The sequence below is a fragment of the Geotrypetes seraphini genome, chromosome 9, assembly GCF_902459505.1.
Source record: "Geotrypetes seraphini chromosome 9, aGeoSer1.1, whole genome shotgun sequence".
Classification (NCBI taxonomy): domain Eukaryota; kingdom Metazoa; phylum Chordata; class Amphibia; order Gymnophiona; family Dermophiidae; genus Geotrypetes; species Geotrypetes seraphini.
In genome coordinates this window covers 120,106,892-120,128,574 of record NC_047092.1, presented here as the reverse complement: position 1 = coordinate 120,128,574, position 21,683 = coordinate 120,106,892, and the positions used below count along the sequence as shown (strand labels likewise).

The window sequence follows — 21,683 nt, the reverse complement described above, 5'->3', positions numbered from 1 at the left end:
GGCGATGAAATCAGACATGGAATCAGACATGAAATCAGACATGGAAATCAGAAACTACTTTTGGAAGAAAGGAAGGAACAGCATGGAGGGATACACCTGCTTTTGTGATCCTAAGAAAAGGCTCCCTAAAAGATAGCAGCATGCTTTTCCAAAATATGTCTTGTGGACTACCAGGAACTCTATTTTGACTATAAGATCCAATAAGGATGAATCCTTCAATGGTTCATACAGAGCCTTATTAAGGACCTTCAAAACTGCGTTGAGGTGTCACGTCAGAAAGGGATGATGCAGTGGGGGTCTTAAACAGAGCGCACCTCTTAGAAATCTGGTTACGTCCAAATGAACTGTAAGCAAAAAAAAGTTGTGCACCCAAAAACATGAGAGACCTGCCACTTGAACCTTGTGGGAAGCCACCACAAGCTCTTTTTCTAGATCGGCCTGCAAATAGGCAAGGACCACTGAAATGTGAGCGTGAAGCAGCTCCACCTGGTCTCTTTCACACCACTGTTGAAGCCTTCCAAGCCTTGGCATAGGTCGCCATAATAGAGGGCTATTTAGCCCACAAGAGAGTGGCAATGACTACATCTGAATAGTCTCTTTGAACTAAAGCCTTGCATCCAAGAGCCATGCTTTAAGACCAAAGCGCTGAGGATTCTTCATGGAAATTGGTCTCTGAGTAAGAAGACCACAATGAAGAGGGAGCCTGAGGCACCTGTCCCGCTGAAGATGGTTGAGGTCTGCATACCACAGATGGCGAGGCCAGTCCGGGGGCCACTAAAATCATGAGACCTGGATGAGTCACGATCCTGCGAATGACTTGGCCCACCATGGGCTAAGGTTGGAAGACATAAAGGAGATTCTTGCTTGGCTAGGGCTAAACTGACACATCCAACACTAAACTTCCTAGGCTCTGCTCTGACTGAAGAAGCATGTGATTTTTCAGTTCTTGGCAGAAGCCATCAAGTCCATCACTGTCTGCCCCAATGACACACAATAAGCTGGAATGCCTCTTGAGAGAGGGACCAATCCCCTGGGTCTAGGATCTGTCAGCTGAAAAAGTCTGCTTGAACATTTTATACTCCGGCCATGTGAGCAGCAGAGAGAGCCTGACTGTGCACTTCCACCACCGGAAGAGCATCTGCGCTTCCAGATGCAAGGGAGCACTTCTGGTATCCTCTATCATGTTCACATATGCTACCGCTGTTGCATTGTCAGAAAACACTCTTACCGCTCTTCCCTTCAAGGGCATTTTCCAGAGTTCACAACCCTAGCCGAATGGCTCAAAGCTCTAGACCACAGTTCTTCAACCGCTGGTCCGCAGAAAATTCCTGCCGGTCCGCACAGGACCGGCAAGATTAACTTCTTCAATTTCCTGCCGGTCCGCACAGGACCGGCAAGATCGAGGAGCGCAGGGCCTGAGATATAATGGGGAGCCTCCGACTGTGCTTTCTTCCCTCCCAGCAGCTCTCCTTACAAGTGCAGCGATTCAGGAAGGAAGCCTTGGAGCTTTTGCTGAGTCGGGCCGCCTCTGATGATGCAACTTCCGCTTTCCTCAGAGGCGGTGCGACCCAACAAAGGACCCGAGGCTGCCTTTCTGAATCGCAGCGCTGGCAAGTAAGGAGAGTTGCTGGGAGGGAAGAAAGCTGCTGGCATGGTGAAAAAAAAAAATGGGACAGCTGCTACTGGACCTAGAGAGGGAGAAGGAGAGATGCTGCTGGGAGGGGAGGAGGGAAAGGAAAAGGAAGAGAGTTACTGCTGGACAGGGGAGGAGGGAATGGAGAAGAAAAAAGGAAGGAAACAGCTTGCAGGGAGATTAGAGGAGGGGAAGGGGAGAGATAGCAATGAGATGGGAAGGGGGGTCAGCAGAGAAATTGAGAGGGACAAAGATGCTAGATCTGGTGTAGGAGAGATAAAAATGAAGAGAGCTGTGAAGCTGGAGTGAATCGTGTAAAAAGGAGAGAGGGGCATAGGCTGGATGGAAAGGGGAGAGGGGCATAGAAAGAAGACAAATACCATATGGAAGGGGGAGAGGTCAGACAGTAGATGGAAGGGGCAGATGCTGGATTGAAGAGACAAGAGAGGGCAGACGCTGGAAGGAAGAGAGTGAAAAGAAGATGAAAGCAGAAACCAGAGACAACAAAAGGTAGAAACAAATAATTTTATTTCTATTTTGTGATTAGAATATATCAGATTTGAAATATATATCCTGCTAGAGACATAACTGGGGACTGCAGTATTCTGTTAGCATGATATTTCTATGAACTTGGCTTGTTCAGTTTTCTTGATAGTAGAGGGGATATATGTGAAGGGGAGGGGAGACAGGGGTTTTGTTGGTCCTTGCTCTGTATATTTGTATTTATAAAATCACAATTGTGAGGGGTCACGTGATGCAGCCTACCTAGGAGGACGTTTGTGCAGAGAGCTCCTGCCCCGTCCCCTCTCAAATCGGCATTTTTACCTGCTTTCCGGCTTTCCTCTGAGGCTTCTTCGGGTGGCTTGCAGAGCATAAGCTGCCGCTCCCCTCTGGGTGCATCGGATCTATTTGCACACCGGGCATGCCTATAAAATCGGCACGGGGGATCCGGGAAAAATCATTGTCTACCCCCTCCAAGATGGCGGCGGACCAGGCCACTTTCACAATTCCGGCCGGAGATTGGATAACTGACATAACACAGTCAGTTTCAGCTGCTCTGGCGGATCGATTGAATAAAATCCAATCGGCGGTAGAGGAAATGAACGAAAAACTCGACTCCCATACCCGGCGCCTGAACGAAGTGGAACAGCGCGTGTCCGACCAGGAAGACACGTGCGTGAGCATGGCGGCGCAGGTGTCAGCACTACAACGGCAAACCCAAGAGCTGGCTGCACAACTAGACGACCAGGAAAACCGCAGCAGAAGGAACAACTTGAGGTTGGTCGGGATCCCAGAATCTGTCCCTGAGGCTGCACTGTATGAAATCTTCAGCAAATGGCTGCCTTCTGCCCTGGGAATGGAAGGGCTGCCCCACAATTTGCTTGTGAACGGGCTCACCGCGTTGGAGCGCGGGTTGCTGGGGCCGGGAGACCGCGAGTGGCTATTGCCCGCTACACCAATTGGTGCGAGAAAGATTTGCTGCTCCGAGCGTTTCGGAAGGTAGGGGCCCTGGAATATGAGGGATCCAAAGTGCTAGCCTTCAATGACTACTCTATCCGGGTGGCAGCTCTGAGGAAGGCCATGTCGCCCTGCTGCACTGATCTACACAACAGGGGGATCAAATTTGCTTTGGTGTTTCCAGCCCGCCTGCGAGTCTGGCATGAAGGTCAGACCCTGTTTGACTTTACTGCATTTTGGTGTTTGGGGGACACAGTTGGGGGGGGGGGGGTCGGGGAGGGGGGTCTCCGGGTAGGCTGGGGATCTGTTTCTGGGAGTGCATGTTGGGGGGATGGGCATGCTGAAGAGGGAGGGGGGTGGTGGGAGGGGGGTAGTGTTGGGGGAAGTGAATAGGGTATGTATGTGGGGGTGGGTATGTGCTTGGCTGGTGTGTGTGTGTTGGGGAGGGGGGAGAGTAGTGGATTGCTGGATTCTATGGGAACTTTCACCAATGGGGGCAGGGCCCAGCTGGGGGGTCTGGTCTCTTTTTTCATTTTCTATGTCTACCTTGCGGCACTATCGGTGGCTCTGTATGCTGCATAGTTATGGTTAATTTGACAGTGATGACTCTTAATGTTGATGGTATCCACTCTCCTATTAAATGAAAGAAAATCCTTACGTGGCTTTGGCAGCGTCGGGTGGATATTGCTTTCCTTCAAGAAACGCACCTTTCGAGTGCTGAGCATGAGAAGCTGCGCAGGGAATGGGTCGGGGATGTGAGGTATTCAGCCTATAATGGCCGTCAGAGAGGGGTGGCTGTCCTGGTTCATAAAAACTTGCTGTTACACATTCACAAGACAATTCAGGATAAAAATGGCAGATATATAGTGGTCGCTGGGGACCTTTGGGGTTTTCAGTTTCTTTTTTGCAATCTGTACGCCCCGAATGTTTATGACCATAGTTTTTACTCTGGGCTGCTGGGTATCCTGGCACAATTCCCTTCTTACCAACTAATTGTGGGAGGTGATTTTAATGTAACAGCTGATCCTAGGGTTGATTGTTCTCCTGCCAGGCCAAGGCCTCGAAATCACGAGCAGCGAGGTGTGAATTTCTTATGTACTCAGTTGGCGGTGGTGGATACTTGGAGAGTCCTCCACCCTTTTGATCAGGAATTTGCGTTTTACTCTCATCCCCATTCTCTGTATTCTAGACTTGATCATGTCCTGGTATCACAAACCCTCTTTTACCGCGTGGACAGAGCTTCTATTGAGGATACAGTCTTGTCGGACCATTCCGCGGTCTTGGTGGCCATAGAGGTCACGGAACGTAGGGGCGATAAATCTTGGAGATTCCCAGCTTCTCTTTACAGCGACCAGAAGTTTCGAGACTATCTGAGAGACAGGTGGGTGGACTATGACTTGTATAATAATACCTCGGATATAGATCCGGTGGTGTTTTGGGAGGCCTCGAAGGCTGTGCTCAGGGGTCATATTATCCAATATGTGGCGATGCGGCGGAAACAACAGGGGGAGAAACTTCTTGCACTGACGGGGCAATTGGCTGAGCTCCACAAGCGTCACCGTGCGACACTACAGGGACTGGACGGCCGGCAGATCCGTTCTTTGCGCTCTCAAATTAATGAGATTCTGGATGCTAGGGCTCGACAGGATATTTATTATCAAAAATTTCACCTTTATCGATGAGGCGGAAAGGCGGGCAAACTCTTGGCGAATTTGGTCCGGCCTCACCGGAAGAAGCAACTTATCCGTGTGGTTAAGAATTCGAAGGGAGAGACCTTCACTCAAGACTCTCAAATCCGAGCGCAGTTCGTTGACTTTTATAGTGCACTGTATGCGAGGAGGGACTTCACGATAGAAGAACGGGATCGCTTCTTCAGGGATTTGCCCATTCTGCGGTTGTCCGAGGCTCAGACGGAGCAACTGAACGCTCCCATCTCGCTGGAGGAAATCCGGCTGGGGATTAAAAAATTAAAACTTGCTAAATCGCCTGGTCCCGATGGTTTTGGTCCGGAATATTACAAACTTTTGCCTGATTTGCTTGAACAGCCTTTGGGTACTTATTTCAACTTCCTTCCCACTACATCGGCGGGCGTTCCACATAATCTTGCCCATATTTCTCTGCTCCCGAAACCGGGAAAGGATCCTTCGCAGGTTGGCTCATATAGGCCCATTTCCTTATTGAATCAAGATGTTAAGCTGTTGGCGTCTATCATGGCGACTCGGCTCAATGTGTTTCTCCCTCAGCTCGTTGAGGATGATCAGGTGGGATTTGTTCCTCAGCGTTATGCATCGATGAATCTTTTGAAGGCATTGACGGCGATCCATGAGCATAGGGGGAGAGGGGGGTACATCCGCGATTGTCGGGCTCGATATGGAAAAAGCTTTTGATAGCATTTCCTGGCAGTACCTTTTTTGGGTGTTGCAGGAGTATGGCGTAGGTGGGACTTATACTTGCCTGGATTCGAGGGCTCTATACGGAACCGCGGGCTCGGCTTCTAATTAATGGCAGCCTCTCACAGTCCTTTCCACTCTGCCGGGCCACTCGCCAGGGCTGTCCCCTTTCTCCCCTACTGTTTGTCTTAGCTATAGAACCGCTAGCTATTAAGATTCGTACCAGCCATGCCCTGCGGGGCATCCGCACAGGTAGGTCGGAGTGTCGTATTACCTTATTTGCGGACGACATATTGCTATTCCTGGACCAGGCCCCCATTCATTTGCCGGTGGCGTTGCAGTTGTTATCGGCGTTTGGTGTTCTTTCCGGCCTCCGGGTGAACTGCATGAAATCGGAATTGTTACCTCTATCGGGGCTTGGATGGGAACCTTGGAACTCTGGCTTACAGATCCCTCCGGTGACTGCTCCTATGAGATATTTGGGTATCTACCTGCACCCAGACCCTGGGGTGATGTACCAGAGTAATATTTTGGCTGTACTTGATAAGATTCAGGTTCTATGTCACACGTGGCGGGAACTTCCGCTATCCCTCTTGGGGAGAGCGGCGCTCATCAAAATGATCTTACTGCCTAAGCTACTGTATCCTCTCCAAACGGTGCCCTTTTGGATTCTACAGCGTGATGTCCGAAGGCTTCGCTCTCTTTTCTGTATTTCTTTGGCGTGGACGGACTGCACGTATTGCATATGCTAAGTTGAACCTTTTTAAACTAGAGGGAGGGCTCGGACTTCCAGATATCCGTGCCTATAACGTGGCGGCTTTAATGTGCTTTATTCATGAGGGAGTGACGGGATCGGCCAGATTTTCTCCGCAGGGGTGGCTGGAGGGTTAGAGCGCACCTTACACTTTCTTGAACCTTCTGCATTCCCCGGGGGGATTGCGGGCTGACCTGGCTTCTAAAATTTGGTTCTTGCGCCCTCTTCGACAGGCTTGGCGGTGGTGGCGTCAGGCGCAGACGAGATCTTCCCGGGCTTCACCGTTTCTGCAACTGCAGGGTAATCCGGACTTTTTACCGGGGGTCAGGGGTTCCCCATTTGCCGATTGGGCGGCTCGGGGGGCCCTGACGCTTGCACATCTGATGGATGCGGATACGGGGGTATTTGATTCTTTTGCCCAACTTCAGGATAGGTGGAATGTACCCAAAACTCACTTCTTTGCTTACTTACAGGCTCGCCATTACTTTCAAAGTCTTTGCTCGCATTATGGCGCGACGTGGTCTTGTGGACCCCTTGATGGGTACTTATTACGTATCCTGTCTGCCCTGAGTTCTCTCGCGCTCTGGTATCGGGTGGTACGCTCGTCTGCGTCTCAGGGGCATTTGACTTTGTTATGCGATGCTTGGAATAGGGACTTGGCCTCCAACTACACCCCTGATTCTTTCTTGATGCTGTTTCGCACCCTTCATGTTTTCGTGAAATCTGCGGCCTTGCAGGAGACCCAATTCAAAATCCTTCATAGAGCTTACATTACTACAGCCAGGGGTGCTCAGATGGGTCTATGGGAGGAACCTACATGTCTTAAGTGCAGAAGGGCCCCAGGGACATTCCTCCATTCTTTTCTGGAATGCCCTGAGCTTTCTTTATGGAACTCTTCCTTTGCGCAGCTTCGGGTGGTCCTCCAACGCACTATCGATTGGGATTATAAGACTTTGTTGCTCGGTGATCAGACCCTGTTGGAAGAACAGGGCCTTACGGTTCCTCAGAGGCGCTTTATCTACCTGACGTTGCTGACCGTTAAACGTTTGATCTTGCAATATTGGACTCAGACAGGGACTATACCCCTGGACTGTTGGATACATCAAATGCATGAGTTAGCCCGCTTTGAGCTTGGTTATTACAAGCACTCTAACAACCCTGAGGTACTGGCCTACCTGGCCTTTTGGCGGGTTTATTTACAGCTGCCGTAGTTTCCAGCATGGGGGGTTCAGTGGGGGGGTCTGGCTGATGGGGGTATGGCAGTAGAGTATGTTTGTGTGTGAGATTGGTATGCCTGTGCAGGTGTTTAGTTAGATCTTGGTTTGGGAATTATTCTTGAGGGGTTTGCTTGCTTGTTATGTGTATGAAAACACAAAATTTTGGTGGGGTTGACCTGAGGGCCATAACATCTCTGCTTTGGACTATGCGCTGCAGTTTTTACTGGTTGCGCTCTGCGCTTCTATTTTGCTTATTGTATTGTATTTTCAATGATCATTGTTTTATTTTCCTTTTTCTTTGTATTCTTGGTCTCTCTTGTTGACTCATCAATAAACATATTTTCAAAAAAAAAAAAAAATCACAATTGTTCAGAATATTGTTTCTTTTTATACTTTAATAAAATACGTTCAATATAAAATCATAATTGCGGCTTGTGCAGATGGGATCAGATGGTTTGCGGGGACCGAGCTCACGGAAATGGAGCGTAAACGGGGTTTTTAAATTTTAGTCCTATTAGTTTGCCGGTCCACAAAATAATTCTTTTATTTCTGCTGGTCCACGGGTGTAAAAAGGTTGAAGAACACTGCTCTAGACAGCTTACAGACCATCCCTTTTTATGGCCCTGGATGGAGTGGTCATCACAATGGGCTCCCCAGCCAAAAAGGCTGACATCGATCGTGAGAGTCACCCATTTCAAAATTTGGAGAGGCATGCTCCTGAACAAGAAGCTCGTCTAAAGCCATCAACGTAAGCTGTTCCATGCTGTCCCTGCCCATGGGCACTGCATCTGAAGAGAATGCCTCCGAGGGGACCACCGAGACAGGAAAGTCTCCTGTAAGGATTACATATGTGCCAGGCAGTGGGGGTCAGAAGTAATGAGAGATCCAAGATTTGTTTCTGAAGCTTCTGTTTACATGGCTCAAGAAGAAAAATATGCCCTGGGCCATGTCAAATTTAATTCCTAGATATTCCAAAGTCTGAGTTGGTTCCAGACGGCTCTTCTTGAAATTGACTATCCAGCTCAACTTCTGCAGGAGAGCCACAACCTTCCGTATCATCTGCTCACACTCCTGCTTGGATGGATCTCTGATAAGTCAATCGTCCAGATAGGGGTGTACTTGGACCCCCATTTTGCAGAGATGAGCTGCCACCACAACCATTACTTTGGTGAAATTGCAGGGAGCTGTCACCAAGCAGAATGGAAGGGCTGCAAACTGAAAATGCTCCTGGAGAACATGAAATCTCAGATATTTCCTGTGTCCTGGAAAGATGGGAATATGCAGATATGCCTCTGTCAAATCTAGAGGCTAGGAATTCTCCTGGACCCCCCATTGAAATGACTGAACAGATATTTCCATGTGGAAATGTGGAATCTTCAGAAATGCATTAATGGCCTTGAGATCCAAGATGGGCCTCCAATCCTCTGTGTCCTTCTTGGACAAAATGAAGTATAAGGAGTATCTGCCCAAGTCCAATTTGTTGTCAGGGACCGGCTCAATGATGTGAAAATTTAAGAGCTGTTGAAGTATGACTCAGACCTTAGCCTCTTTTTCCAGCCTCCTGGCTGAAGAATCTAGAAATAAATCTGGAGGGGGGGGGGGGGACGGGACAAAAGAATTCTATCTTGTGATCCTCTCATATATGTCCAGCACCTATTGGGCCGAGGAATTATTTTTCCCACTCCCTCAGAAACAAACAACTGCCACACCAATGTGTGGAGGTGTGGCTCCAAGTTTAGCGTCATTGGGACTTTTTAAAGGAAGGGTTGACACGAGACCCAAAGGTCTTCTGGCATCTGGGATTGCTATAGCACTGTCTGTATCCTTGGCAAGATCTCTGGATGGAAGAGTTTGAGTTATTTTGGTGAGACTGGTGGGAGGAACAAAAATTACTTTGACTCTCCCCAGTGGGGTGGCGAATTCTGCTGTCTGGTAGCAACTTAGGGAGGTGATCTACTACACTGGCCATGAGCTCATCTAGGTCCTTGCCAAAAAGCATCTGTCCTTTGAAGAGCAGCCTGCTCAAGGTTGCTTTAGAAGCTAAGTCGTTGGTCCACTGCCTGATCCAGAGCATCATGCGAGCAGAAACTGCATGCACAGAGACTTTGCCTAGGACCCTGATGAGGTAATATAAGGCATCCACCACATAATCCACTCCTTCCAGCACCAGCTGGGGGCAGACATTCTCCTCCACCAAGGGCACCCATTGCAGTCTCGTGTGACAGGCCCATGCAGCAAACGATGCCACCGCTGCTGTTTTGATGTCCAAAGAAAGCAATTCAAACTGTTTCTTCAAGACAATGTCCACCCTGCAATCCTGCACATCTTTTAGCATCACTCCTCCTTCACTAGGGAGGGTCATGCGCTTTGTGACTAGACCCACTACAGAGTCCACCTTTAAATGATCAAACAGCTGCTGAAACTCTGGGGCCAAGGGAAAGCCTAGATATAGCTTCAGGTTTCTGAGGTCTTCCACTGCTCTGTGACTAGAGCAGTGATATCTGGATATGCTGGAAAAATGGAGGTCCGAGTACTGAAGTGGCTCATAACTGTATACGGAGAAGTAGAAGATTGTACCGTGTTTCCCTGAAAATAAGACCTACCTCGAAAAAAATCCCTAGCATCATTTTCAGGGTAGGTATTAATATAAGCTCTACCCCAAAAATTAGCCCTAGTCCCGGGATTCACTGGCAACACTCTAACCCCCCCCACCCCCCGGCCGTACCCACCGTGCAGCTGAACCCCTGCTGCCCATCCATCCTTCCCTCCCCGCCGACTACGAGTGAGCCCTAACTTCATCCAAAGCAGCGTCAGGCCAGCAGCACTCTAAACAGGCTGCTTCGGCCTTGTCCATCGGGGATCTCACTCTGCCGCATTACTGATGATGTCATCAGTAAAGCGGCAGATTGAATTCCCCAATGGACAAGGCCGAAGCAGCCTGTTTAGAGTGTTGCCGGCCCGACGCTGCTTTAAAGTTAGGGCTCACTCGTGGTTGGCGGGGAGGGAAGGATGGATGGTCAGCAGGGGTTCGGCTGCGCAGTGGGAGCGTGGGAGAGGTGCTCAAGGGTTCTGCTGCACAAGGGATGGGAGGGAGGGAGGGAAGGATAGAAGCTGGGCAAGGGTATGCTGCACGAGGGATGGGAAGGAGGGAAGGATATAAGCTGGATAAATTTCTGCTGCACAGGGGGATGGGAGGGAGAGAGGGAGGGGAGAAAAGATGCTGCACATTTTGGGGAGAGAAAGGAAAGAGGAAGAATTGGGGTGAAGGAGAGGAAGGGAGAGATGATCATGTGCATACCCCGAAAAATAAGACCTAGTGTGTTTTTTGGGCCCAAAATTAATACAAGACACTGTCTTATTTTCGGGGAAACATAGTACCTGTACTTCAAATTTCAATTCCTTGACCGCATCCACTATAAAATGGTTGACTAAAACAGACTTAAAACAGCTGGCATATGGAGGGGCCATCACCCTGATTGAGGGCCACAGAGGCATCTTACTTGACGAAACTAAAAACAGAACCGGAGTCATCCAGGGCTGAGCCAGTGCCCTGAGAAAAAAAGAGGAATGAAATCTGACTTCCAACTCAGCCAGTCTGGGTCCGAGTGGTCACTGGCACTGGGAACCAAATTTCTTGTCCCTGGAAGTGAAGACACTCCCTGAAAACGTTGCTGCGCATTCACTGTCTGTGCAGCACGGCTGGGTCCATTAAAAACGCTCTCTATATGAGATTGACAAATTCCAGGGAGAACCCTTGCACAGGGGCAATAACGGACCCCTGATGGACCTCTGGCGTGGCTTTCATGGGTTCCATGCACCAGTGCTTCGTGCCATTGCCAGTTTCAGTTTCAGAGATTTTCTCCCCATATCCCAGGCCCAGGACAATTCCCCAGTCCTGGAAGACACAGATGGGCTCTTGCCCCCTCCTCATGTGCACCACAGCACATGGTACATGGATGTTCTTCCACCGACAATCCAGCACAAATGACACATGAATTCATGTTAGCACATCCTGAGGAGTCCATCCCTGTCAATTTTTACACAAATTGAGGGGTTTTGAGGCAGATAAGGCTTCAGAAAAAAAGAAAAATTAAGCAAAGTATAACAGAAACACCTCTGCAAAATACTCCATGGGAGGTGCTAAAAGCTGTGACAATCACACTTCTGCAAGATCTGGTTCACAGGTTTGGATTGAACACCTAAAGTAAGGATTTCTGAGGAGATGTAACAGAATCAGACCGAAGACCCACTATATATAAGGACAAACTGTAGATCGCACAGCACACCCTGAAGAAAGCAACAGCATGACATAACATAACATACAATTTCTATACCGCATAACCGGTAAGTTCTATGCAGTTAACAAAAGATTAAAAAAGAAAACATACCAAATAAGTCAGAAATTGATTAATTGATAAAAAAATGTCTTCAAATGTTTCCTGAAGTGGCATTTCAACACCGAACTTAACAACAGGGGTTTCAATTCCCTATCCCAAAGGGCCGCTGATGGTTTTTTTATAGTGACAATCCTTTACTGATGGAAAGTTAAAAAGACCGTGGGAGCTTCATGAACATTTGGACTGGACAATAGAAAATGAATCAATTAGATAGTTAGATGTCAGACCAAACAGAACTTTAGAGCAGAGACAGCCAAATTTAAATTTAACTCAGGCCTCAACGGGCAGCCAGTGAAGTTCCCAGTAGAAGGGGCCACGTAGTCGAACTTCCTCAAACCATAAATCAAGCGGACCACAGCATTCTAGACTATTCGCAGCCTAGATAAATTCTTGTGTGTACCTGCCAAATACACTATGTTGCAATAGTCCAGTTGGCTCAACATTAAAGATTGGACCAATAATTTAAATGAAGCAACATCAAAGTATGATCTTATACTACATAGCTTCCATAATGTGTAGAAAACTATCCACACTAGTACATCTATTTGGTTTTGCATAGTTAAATTCTGATCTAAGATGGCACCCAAGATTTTAATGCTGGATTGTATTGTATATGTGACATTATTTAATAACAATTACACTTCCTCCTCCATATTCGCGGTGGTTAGGGGCAGAGCCGGCCCGTGAATATTAAAAAAACGCAAATAATATTTGGGCCAGTTCTGCCCCTAAACCCGCTTCCTCTGACTATTTTAAGCCCTGTAAGCCTTACCTGGTGGTCTAGCGGGTTTTCGGGCAGGAACAATCTGTCCACGCTCCTGTCCCATGCAGATCGCTCACAGGAAATGGCTGCCTTGAGCTCCCTTCACCTCTCGAGACTACAATGGGAGCTCAAGGCAGCCATTTCCTGTGAGCGATCTGCATGGGCAGGAGCGTGGGAAGATCGCTCCTGCCTGAAAACCCGCTAGACCACCAGGTAAGGCTTAAGGGGGAGGGGGGGGGCTCACAGGGCTTAAAATAGCCCGAAAAATGAAAATGATTTTTTTTGGCAGAAAATCGCGAATAATCAAAACCGTAGATACAGAAACCGCGAATATGGAGGGGGAAGTGTATACCAGTGGAGTGCAGGAGTGGTTAGAGCAGCTGCCTCAGCACCCTGAGGTTGTCCATTCAATTCCTACTGCAGCGTCTTATGATTCTGGGCAAGTCACTTAACAACTCATTACTCTAGGTACAAAATAAGTACCTGTCTAAAAATATGTAAATTGTTCTGATTGTAACCTCACAGAAACAGCAGCATATCAAATCCCATCCTCTATTTTCACTTTTAGTAATTTATAACCAACATTCAGATAAACACTGCTGTGCAATTTGGTCATTATGTCTATTATGAATAAATGGATGAGAGATTATAAACTAAAGCTCAACTCAGAGAAAAAGATTTTCCTTGCTTCCCCTTTAAACCAGGTGGTTGACAGAGAGCTAATACTTGATGGGATCACTTACCCCACTGAATCAGAAATCAAAATCTTGGGAGTATACTTAGACAAACTTATCGTTAGATTGGGAAGAATACAGAATGTAGCAGTACGTTTGATCTTCGATTTGAAGAAATCGGATCATATTTCATCCTACTATAGAGTGCTCCATTGGCTCCCATTCAAAGACCATGTGCTGTTCAAATTGGGGACATTTTGTTATAAAGTCTTATATGGTCAGGCGCCTGAATACCTATCAGAACTATTTACCTTGTTCAAAGTAAATTGCTCACCTCTCTATTTGTTTTTCCTCCAATTCGAGGCTGTACTCATAAAAAGTTCCAACAGCGCTTACTTGTTTACCAGGCGGCAAGCTGGGATAGGGAACTACTGTACATTCTTTATTCATAAGGTCTTGTTCTTACATTCATTTCAGAAAATTACTAAAATCAATATTATTTACAAGATATCTAGAAAATCAAAGAAGGTTAATGTCTAATCTGTAGATCACTGGGATTGTCCAGTATTTTTACTTTTTGTGAACTGTATCGATCCAAGAGGTTTTGCGTTCTAGAAATATAATATAAATATTAGTTTTACTGTATACACTGTATGGACTAGCAAGAACAAAACTTGAAAATAATTACTTAGGTCATCATGAAAATATAATTTAATTGTTTAAATTAAAGTCACCAATAATGGAACAACTCAGTGGCTAGGTGGCAATGCTGTGTAAGGAATGCCACAGACTTGAGTCTCGCATGTGTTGGGGCAAGTTGTGAACGTGAGAACATTGTGAGCAACCTTGCAGGAGAGAGGAGAAACCCAAGGATTCAGCCTTTGAGGAGCAAGATCTTGGTACTTCTAGTGCAGATTGTCATTATTATTATTTTTTTCCATAGCTATCTCTTTTACCTCAGCCATTTTAAATATTACACCTTCTATTTTTCCTTTTCCACACAAAAAGACAATGTATCAGTTTAAACCAAGTTCTTTTTCTGATTGTCAGAATGTTAGGGCTCCTTTTACAAAGGCGCACTAGGGCCTTAAAGCGCGGAATAGCGTGCGCTAAATTGACGCACGTGCTAGCTGCTACCGCCTCCTTTTGAGCAAGCAGTAGATTTTCGGCTAATGCGCGCTATAGCGCGTGCTAATCCGGTGCGTGCACTAAAACCGCTAGCGCACCTTCGTAAAAGAAGCCCTTAGTATGTTCATTTGAAAACATTTGATTTGCTGTAGTATACTATAATAAATGTACAGTAATTTTAAAAGGAGTGTCCTGAACTACTGTCTGTTATAACCATGTATAAGAAAATTGCAATGAGCCAAACACAGCCCATTTCTGCTTCTCTATCCCCATAGAGAAAAAAAAATTATTTAACTCTGCTTCTTTTCCCACGGAATGTCAGGAGGACAGTCACTTACTGGCTAGAGGCATGCTTCAAAAAAACCTCATCTGTCTGTTTAAAGGCATCAACAAGGCACCGCTTCACCAACTTCTCTATGTTGCTTACCTCTCCTGAAAAAGAAGAATATGTGGATAAAATGAGTGCAAATGTTCTTAGACAGCCTACACACTTACCCACCCTATTAAAACATACTTGCACATATAAACTTTCTGGCCGATATTCAGTCAGAGACATCTAAAGGGTGTCAGGGGCTAATTTGGCCAATGTTGACCACCAGGGCTTATGCGGGTCCTGGCTGAGTTAGGTAGGTTCAAACAAATAAACAAAAATAAAGGAGAACTCCTTATGTATAGAAAAGAAGACTTTCAACCAGAGAGGTGCTCAGAACCTTGAATAAAGGTGATGAAAAACACTAACTGGGGAAAACCCCTATAAGTGTTTCAATGCTCTATCATTGCATCTCCATTGGAAGAAAGAAATCCGCAAAAACTTAACTGGTGTCAAAAATATATATATATAATAGAAGTAAAGCGTGTTTGTAGTAATGTGCTGAAACTTAGCTTGCATGGGTAGTTAGGAAGCAGGCTCACTCCAGCAAGCTCTAATGCGTTTCGCCATTGGCTTCCTCAGAGAGCCTTCAAAAGCTGGAACAGAGTGAAACTTCTTCCTTCCTCGTCACCCAAAAAGAAGTTTCACTCTGTTCCAGCTTTTGAAGGCTCTCTGAGGAAGCCAATGGCGAAACGCGTTAGAGCCTGCTGGAGTGAGCCTGCTTCCTAACCATCCATGCAAGCTAAGTTTCAGCACATTACTACAAACACGCTTTGCTTATATTATATATATATATTTTTGACACCAGTTAAGTTTTTGCGGATTTCTTTCTTCCAATGGAGAAGATGCAATGATAGAGCATTGAAACACTTATAGGAGTTTTCCCCAGTTAGTGTTTTTCATCACCTTTATTCAAGGTTCTGAGCACCTCTCTGGTTGAAAGTCTTCTTTTATATACATAAGGAGTTCTCCTTTATTTTTGTTTATTTGTTTGGTTCTATCCTTTGGGAGATGTACACTGCTAAACTCCTTAATTCATTGTACGTAAAGCTTCTCTTTATTGTATTTACATTTTCTTTTATTGTATTCACAATCTCTTTTACTGTAAACCGCCTAGAAGTCGCAAGATAGCTGGCGGTATATAAAAATAAAGTTATTATTATTATTATTATTATTATTACTTGCTATACTATTGACCCAGTATATTTGATTGGGGTGAGTTAGGTAGGTGCCAGCTTAATATTGGCTGCATAACCCTTTTTTCCTCTTTAAAAAATACCCCCCCCCTCAATTGTCCTCCCTACCTCTCAGCAAAGCCTCCTCCTTCTCTCTCCCCCAACCTGCTACCATGAAGATATCCTTCCCCCCCTCCACCACTATATAGGTAGTCCCCACTAGCCTACCTCATGTCCCTGGTGCTTTTTGGGGGGCCATTGGAAGCAGGAACGATGGCCACATGCTCCTGCCCCTTGCGGCTTCCCTAAGAAAATGGCTGCTGGAACCTATCGCCTTAGCCATTTTCTTAAGGATGCTGCAAGGGGCAGGAGCGAGTGGCCTTTGTTCCTGCCCCCAATGACCCCAACGGACACCAGATAGGCCCGGAGTGGGGGGGAGCTATCTAGATGACAAGGGTTTGAGGGGTGTTCTGGGGGGGAGGAGGAGGACATCTTCATGATAGCAGATTGAGGGAAGGGGGGGGGGGGAGAGATAAAACAAGTTATGTGGCTGCTGGCCAATATTCAGCATGCACTTGCATAACTAAGTGGACAGGATTAGGATAGCTTCTGAGCCACTCTAAATTAGCACATTTAGCTATGCATGTGCCAGCAATCAATGTTGCTGGCAACTGCATTTCTCCCTCCCAGCTCAGCCCCCTTCACTGTCTCTGACCCACTCTTTTTTTTAATAGGTGGTCAGAGGCAATATTCAGCAGCATTGCCCAGTTTAGTGCTGATGAATATCTGAGGGTAGGCTTCCACAGATGATTTAAGTGAGCCAGTTTGTTTTTATACATGTATAATTGTAAGCTATCCACGATTAACGGCATGCATATTTGTATACAAACCATACAGAGGCCAATGTTATAACAGGCCGTTTAAACATGAAGGTCAAATAGATTCCTACTTTATAAAAGATAGTGGGGACTCTGTGTTCTCTACTGTATAAGCTGTGTGATTTGAAGGGCTTACTCCCCTCTCCTAAGCAGCCAATTGAACTGAATTGCTTGATTCTCCCTCCTTTTCTGGGCACTGTGCTTAAATGATCACATGACAAGGTGATTTAAAAAGAAACACATCACTGCCCTAAATCATTCTTTTGCTCTCTGCTGGAGATATCAACCCTAACCCTGGTCCTCCCAACCAACTCCCACCCTATTCATATGGATCACACCTCAGTCTGCTTCTTCTCTACATAGGCAAAGCTGTACCCTTGACTAGAGAAGCTCTTAGCACCGAAATGAAGCAAAAAGACCAAAAATAAAAATAAAATAAATGAAAAGCCAGAAAAACATCAACAAAAATAAAAGAAATAAGCAGAGCAGATCAGAATGGATGATTAGGTTCTTACCTTTCGTAATTCTCATTCTGTTAATCCACGGAAGAGTCTGTACAAGAGGCATTCAATCTGTACTCATGATCCGGGTCTTGCAGAAAGCCACACATAGCACAGGAACACAGAGCCCCCTACAGTTGAGTCCAAAAGCAATCAAACATCACTGAAACAAAGCATTCAACAGAAGAGGGCACAAGGAATCTCCCTGCAAACATAACACTATTATTTTCTGCTCTGCAACATATAAGTGATCAATTAATAAACAAGAACATGAAAAACATGCTTGATCATGGCAGCAATAAGAACCAACTTGCTGTGTGCAACGGATACGAACCTGAAATTAGCCAGCGGCTAAGTTATGTACTCATTTATGCTTAATGATTCCCTGCAGGGCCCATCTGCTTGTTGGAAGATACTTAGGCCTGAAAGGAAAACATCTGAGGTAGAAAATGCAGACGATACAAAAAGAATCTGGGTAAACAGAGGGCAGGCTGTACAGACTCCTCCATGGATTAACAGAATGAAGATTACCAAAGGTAAGAACCTAATCATCCATTCTGTTACAGGTGACGTACCAAAGCAATGGCAACATCTAGGATAGGACAGAAGAGCCTGCCCGCAAAACCAGGGTCCCAATGGCAGCATCTGATCGAGCTGCCAAATCCACTCTGTAAAAACTCATGAAGGTATAAAGCAGGGGTAGGGAACTCCGGTCCTCGAAAGCCGTATTCCAGTCGGGTTTTCAGGATTTCCCCAATGAATATGCATTGAAAGCAGTGCATGCAAATAGATTTCATGTATATTCATTGGGGAAATCCTGAAAACCTGACTGGAATACGGCTCTCGAGGACCGGAGTTCCCTACCCCTGGTATAAAGGGAAGACCAAGTAGCCGCTCTATAAATCTGAGCCAGAATAACCATTCAAGATTCCTCCCACCCAAGCTGCAATACTTCTGGTCGAGTGAGCTTTGAGAGAAACTGGTGGCTGCTTACTACAGGCAATGTAAGTTGACGAAATGGCCATGTAGATTCATCTGGCAATACAGGCTTTGAACGATGGCCTACCATGCCTGGATTGACTAGTCAGAACAAACAGATGGTCAGAAAGATGGAATTAATTGGTTCTTTCTTAGTAATGAAGTAAGACTCTTTGCACATCTAGTCTCTGTAATATCTTATCCTTCTGCTTCAACCCCGTGAGAAGAAAAGCAGGTATACAAACTTTTTGGTTGACAGGGAAACCCGAAACCACTTTCGGAAGAACAGAAGGGACTGTAAGGAGGGATATCCCTGCCTTCTTGATCTGGAGAAAGGGCTCTCTACAAGAAATATGTCTTGCTGAGACAATCGCCACAAGGAACACAGTCTTGACCATAAGGTCCAGAAGGGATGCATCCTTAAGCGGCTCAAAAGGGGCTTCAGCCTGCCCCTTCAACACAATAGTAAGATTCCATGTAGGAAAAGGCTGTCATAGGGGTGGCTGCAAGCAAAGCGCCTCCCTGAGAAATCTGGTCACATCTGGATGAGCTTTAAGCGAACTGGAACCACTGTGCGCTCTAAAACATGAAAGGGCTGCTACTAGTACCTTGAGAGAAGCCACTTCCAGGCCTTTCTCCAGACCAGCTTGAAGGAAGGCTAAGACCACTGGAATGGGAGCACACCACTGCTGGAAAGCCTTCCAAGCTTTGGCATAAGCCGCCATAGTAGAAAGCTTTTTGGACCTCAAAAGAGTAGCAATTACTATGTCAGAGTAGCCCCTCTGAATAACGGCCTTGTGCTCAAGATCAAAGCGCTGGGGGTTCTCCACAGGAATCGGTCCTTGACTGAGAAGGTCGCAATGAAGAGAGAGCTTGAGGCTCTTGTCCCGCTGAAAAGAGATGAGATCTGCATACCATGGGGCCACTAGGATCACTAGGCCTGGCTGAGTCATGATTCTGAGGATGACTCGACCTACCATGGGCCAAGGTGGAAAGAAGTAAAGGTGCTCCTGAGCTGGCCAGGGCTGAATTAATGTGTCTAGTCTAAGCTTCCTGGTTCTGAGGTGGTACACAGAAGGCTGGCTCCACAGGTCCACCATTTGCCCTGTGAAGCTGCAGTTGGCTCCATAGGAAAAGCCCCCTTTCCCAGGCAGAAAACCTCTGAACAAGGGGTCTCAGGGCACCAAAGTCACAAAATAAGAAAAAAATAAGCATTTGGGGGATTAATAATAGGAAGGAGACATATATGCTGGGAGGTGAGAGGCCGATATGCACGGATGGGGAGAGGGACCTTGAGGTGATAGTGTCCGAAGATCTAAAGGCGAAAAAACAGTGTGACAAGGAGGTGGCTGCTGCCAGAAGGATGCTAGACTGTATAAAGAGCTAGGTGTAACCAGTAGAATGAAGGTGTTGATGCCCCTGTACAGGTTGTTGATGAAACCCCACTTGGAGTATTGTGTTCAGTTTTGGAGACCGTATCTGGTGAAGGACACAAAAAGGCTTGAAGCGGTCCAGAGGAGGGCAACAAAAATGATAGCAGGTTTGTGCCAAAAGATGTATGAGGAGAGACTGGAAGCCCTGAACATGTATACCTTAGAGGAAAGGAGGAATAGGGGAGATATGATTCAGACGTTCAAATACTTGAAAGGTATTAACGTAGAACACAAATCTTTTCCAGAGAAAGGAAAATGGTAAAACCAGAGGACATAATTTGAGGTTGAAGGGTGGTAGACTCAAGAGCAATGTAAGGAAATTCTTCTTTACGGAGAGGGTGGTGGATGCCTGTAAAGTGCTCCCGAGAGAGGTGGTGGAGATGAAAACGGTGATGGAGTTCAAAAAAGCGTGGGATGAATAGAGGAACTAGAATCAGAAAATAATAGTAAATATTGAAGAACTAAGGCCAGTACTGGGCAGACTTGCACAGTCTGTGTCTGTATTAGAGAATGACACGGTGAAAAAATTGGTCCCCGTCACCGCCCCGTCCCCGTCTCACCATCCCCGTCACCGCCCCGTCCCCGTCTCACCATCCCCGTCACCGCCCCGTCCCCGTCTCACCATCCTCTTCACCGCCCCGTCACCGCCACTGCCACCCCATTCACCGCCCCGTCACCGCCACTGCAATCCCATTCACTTTTCTTTATTTACGTATAAAGGAAACATTCTTTAAAACTTTAAAACTTAGTTAAATATTAGTTAATAACTATACAAAAACAAAACACGCAGAGAAAAAATTAATTAATATAAATTCTCAAAACTGACACATTTTGATCACTAAATTTAAAATAGTTATTTTTCATACAGTTTTTCAATCACTAATCTTCCACCACCCCTGGGGCTAGCAATGCAAAAACAAACACGACATGTACTTTAAATGCTTACAAAGTCCCACCTCTTTACTAGAGATCTTACTGAGCTCCTTCAAACCCCCAAGCTCCCATCCCATACACCTCATTTGGGCCAAAAGGGTTTCCGAAAGTACTTTAGCCCAAAGAATGTAGGGCCTCCCTTTAGGTACAATTATTCCAAGGAACCCCAATGGCCAAAATTAGAACCCATGAAGGGACACAGAGCGTGATCTCTCTCTCACTCCTTCCATTCAGCATGATCCCCTCTCTCACCCCTCTTCCATTCAGCATTATCCCTCTTTCTCCATACAATACACCTAAAGCGCCACTCAACCTCTTCCCCTTATCGCACCATCTCCCTCCCTTCCCCTCACCTTCGTGGACGCTTTCCAATTTCCCCATAGAATGTGTGTCATTGAAACCTGTCTCAATTTTCTGTAACACGTGTATACTGATCCTGTAAGCTCGTTATTGTTCTTGTAACATGTGAGTTGTTGATCCTGAAAACTTCTGTGTACTTATCCTTGTAACCCGTTCTAGGCTCCTGGGGAGGATGGGCTAGAAAATTAAATAAATAAATAATTTCCTTGATCCCCCCCCCCAACGAACCCTCCCACCCCGGAACCCCCTTAGTCTTACTTTCCAAGTTGGACCGGACGGCTCCTCACACGTATGGCCAGCAGGCTTGCCTCCGTCCAAATGAGGCGGGCCCGCCCCTACCCTGCCCAACCCACAGGATCCTAGGGCCTGATTGGTCTAGGCACCTAAAGCCACTCCCGCTATAGGAGGGGCCTTAGGTGCTTGGGCCAATCAGGCCCTAGGATCCTGTGGGTTAGGCAGGGGAGGGGAGGGGCGGGCCCGCCTCATTTGGACGGAGGCAGGCCTGCTGGCCAGACGAGCGAGGAGCTGTCCGGTCCAACTTTGAAAGTAAGACTAAGGGGGTTCCGGGGTGGGAGGGTTCGTTGGGGGGGGGGTCCAGCAGGAGGGGTTGGGTACCCTCCTGCCGGCGATCTTAGGGGAGGC

At 46.6% G+C, this 21,683-nt stretch overlaps 1 protein-coding gene across 6 annotated transcripts in view; it reads right to left on the bottom strand.

Annotated features, from left to right (window-relative positions):
* ILKAP (ILK associated serine/threonine phosphatase) overlaps positions 1 to 21,683 on the bottom strand; it is a 211,807-nt gene that overhangs the window by 78,676 nt on the left and 111,448 nt on the right. For 5 of the 6 annotated variants that reach the window (XR_004540596.1, XM_033957890.1, XM_033957891.1 and 2 more), the window contains one exon: positions 14,753 to 14,846. The exons of the other annotated variant lie outside the window; for it this stretch is intronic. Coding sequence is in view for 4 of the 5 variants with exons in the window: in XM_033957890.1 (XP_033813781.1) it covers positions 14,753 to 14,846 (94 nt within the window). In the remaining variant the exon portion in view is untranslated. The remainder of the gene's footprint in view (positions 1 to 14,752; positions 14,847 to 21,683) is intronic. 6 annotated transcript variants of the gene reach the window in all.